Source organism: Mastomys coucha, unplaced genomic scaffold (genome assembly GCF_008632895.1).
Source record: "Mastomys coucha isolate ucsf_1 unplaced genomic scaffold, UCSF_Mcou_1 pScaffold3, whole genome shotgun sequence".
Lineage (NCBI taxonomy): Eukaryota > Metazoa > Chordata > Mammalia > Rodentia > Muridae > Mastomys > Mastomys coucha.
Genome location: NW_022196909.1, coordinates 52,401,221 through 52,402,946, shown reverse-complemented (window position 1 = coordinate 52,402,946; position 1,726 = coordinate 52,401,221). Strand labels below are relative to the sequence as shown.

Sequence of the window (1,726 nt, the reverse complement as noted above, 5' to 3'; positions counted from 1 at the left end):
TTCTTCCCTCCCCCTCCTCCTCCCCCTACACCCCTCTTCCCTCCTTTCTGTCTCTCTGTCTCTCTTGCCTCTCTCCTGTATAGAACAAATCCCATTTTCCACCTTTAGGGTCCATGTCTCTCAAGAGGATTTCTGATCCCATTATATTCCGATTTATCTAACATATACTTCTACACTTGTCACCCTTCTTTTTGTGAGTAGAGTGATGACAATTAACAAGAGCTCGGGTGGTGATTTCATCCTGGTGGGCTTCTCTGATCAGCCACAACTTGAGAAGATCCTCTTTGTGGTGGTGTTGATCTCCTACCTCCTGACACTGGTAGGCAACACAGCGATCATCCTCGTTTCCTGTTTGGATTCTGTGCTCCAAACACCCATGTACTATTTCCTTACCAACCTCTCTTTCGTTGATATCTGCTTTTCCACCAGCATTGTTCCTCAGCTGCTGTGGAACCTTCATGGTCCAGCCAAGACAATTACTACCACAGGCTGTGCTATTCAGCTTTATGTGTCTCTGGCTCTGGGGTCCACTGAATGTGTCCTCCTCGCAGTTATGGCATTTGATCGCTATGCTGCCGTTTGCCGACCGCTTCACTATGCTACAGTTATGCACCCACGGCTCTGCCAGTCTCTTGCAGGAGTGGCGTGGCTGAGTGGAGTGGGCAACACGCTGATTCAGGGCACCATCACCCTCCGCCTGCCTCGCTGTGGGAACCACAGGATTTATCACTTCATCTGTGAAGTTCCTGCCATGATCAAGTTAGCGTGTGTAGACATTCATGCTAATGAAGTGCAGCTATTCATGGCTTCCTTGGTGCTGCTCCTCCTTCCCCTGACTCTCATCTTGGTATCATATGGGTACATTGCCCAAGCACTGATGAGGTTAAGGTCAGCTCTAACCTGGGGTAAAGCTCTTGGAACCTGTGGATCCCACCTGCTGGTAGTAGTACTATTTTATGGCACAAGCACTGCTGTCTATATCCATCCTAACAGCTCCTATGCACAGAGTCAGGGGAAGTTTATCACCCTTTTGTACACTGTGGTTATTCCTACTCTAAACCCCCTCATTTACACTTTAAGAAACAAAGATGTAAAAGGAGCTTTGAAGAGGCTGGTAAAGAAAGATTCCAGCACTGGAAAGAAAATTCTTTCGAGGTAGAGATATAGTTAATTCTCTCTGTCCTCACAATGATGAAGGTGCTAATCCAGATGAATTATCCAGGGTTGCCCCAACATAGATGCTCTAAAACTAAACTCACAGACCTCTCTGGAGTACTACAAACCAGGAAACTATTCCCCAGTTATGATACTCAGAGATATCCCATCTAGACCTGAAAATCAGATTATCTAATAAACTGAAAACAACATTTGCCACTGTCAAGACCTATGCAATTCTTTTCAGTTTAAGTTGTCACTCTTTTATTAAGAATCCAGGTTCTTATTAGATTAAATATGTCTACTGGTTTATTTTTCTTAAAGGAAATTCTTTTTTTCTTTTGTTTTCTTTTTTTCTTTTAGTTTTTCAAGACAGGGTTTCTCTGTGTAGCCTGTCCAAGACCAGGCTGGCCTCGAACTCAGAAATCCGCCTGCCTCTGCCTCCCAAGTGCTGGGATTAAAGGGTGCACCACCACTGCCTGGCTGGTTTATTTATTGTATAAAGATAAAATGTGTTCACAGCTAGCTAGAAGTCTTTAAGGCATTCTTTTTTATTTTTTTTGGGGGGGGG

At 44.5% G+C, this 1,726-nt stretch overlaps 1 protein-coding gene across 1 annotated transcript; it reads left to right on the top strand.

The window, feature by feature from the left end:
* The first annotated feature begins 205 nt into the window (after window positions 1–205).
* LOC116074738 (olfactory receptor 2G3-like) lies at window positions 206–1,159 on the top strand. Its single transcript, XM_031347519.1, has one exon. It carries the CDS (start codon window positions 206–208, stop codon window positions 1,157–1,159), a length of 954 nt encoding a protein of 317 aa, XP_031203379.1.
* Window positions 1,160–1,726: the final 567 nt, after the last annotated feature.

Excerpts from the sequence above, each read along its gene's own strand:
- LOC116074738 (XM_031347519.1), top strand. The coding sequence starts at position 206 with ATGACAATTAACAAGAGCTCGGGTGGTGATTTCATCCTGGTGGGCTTC.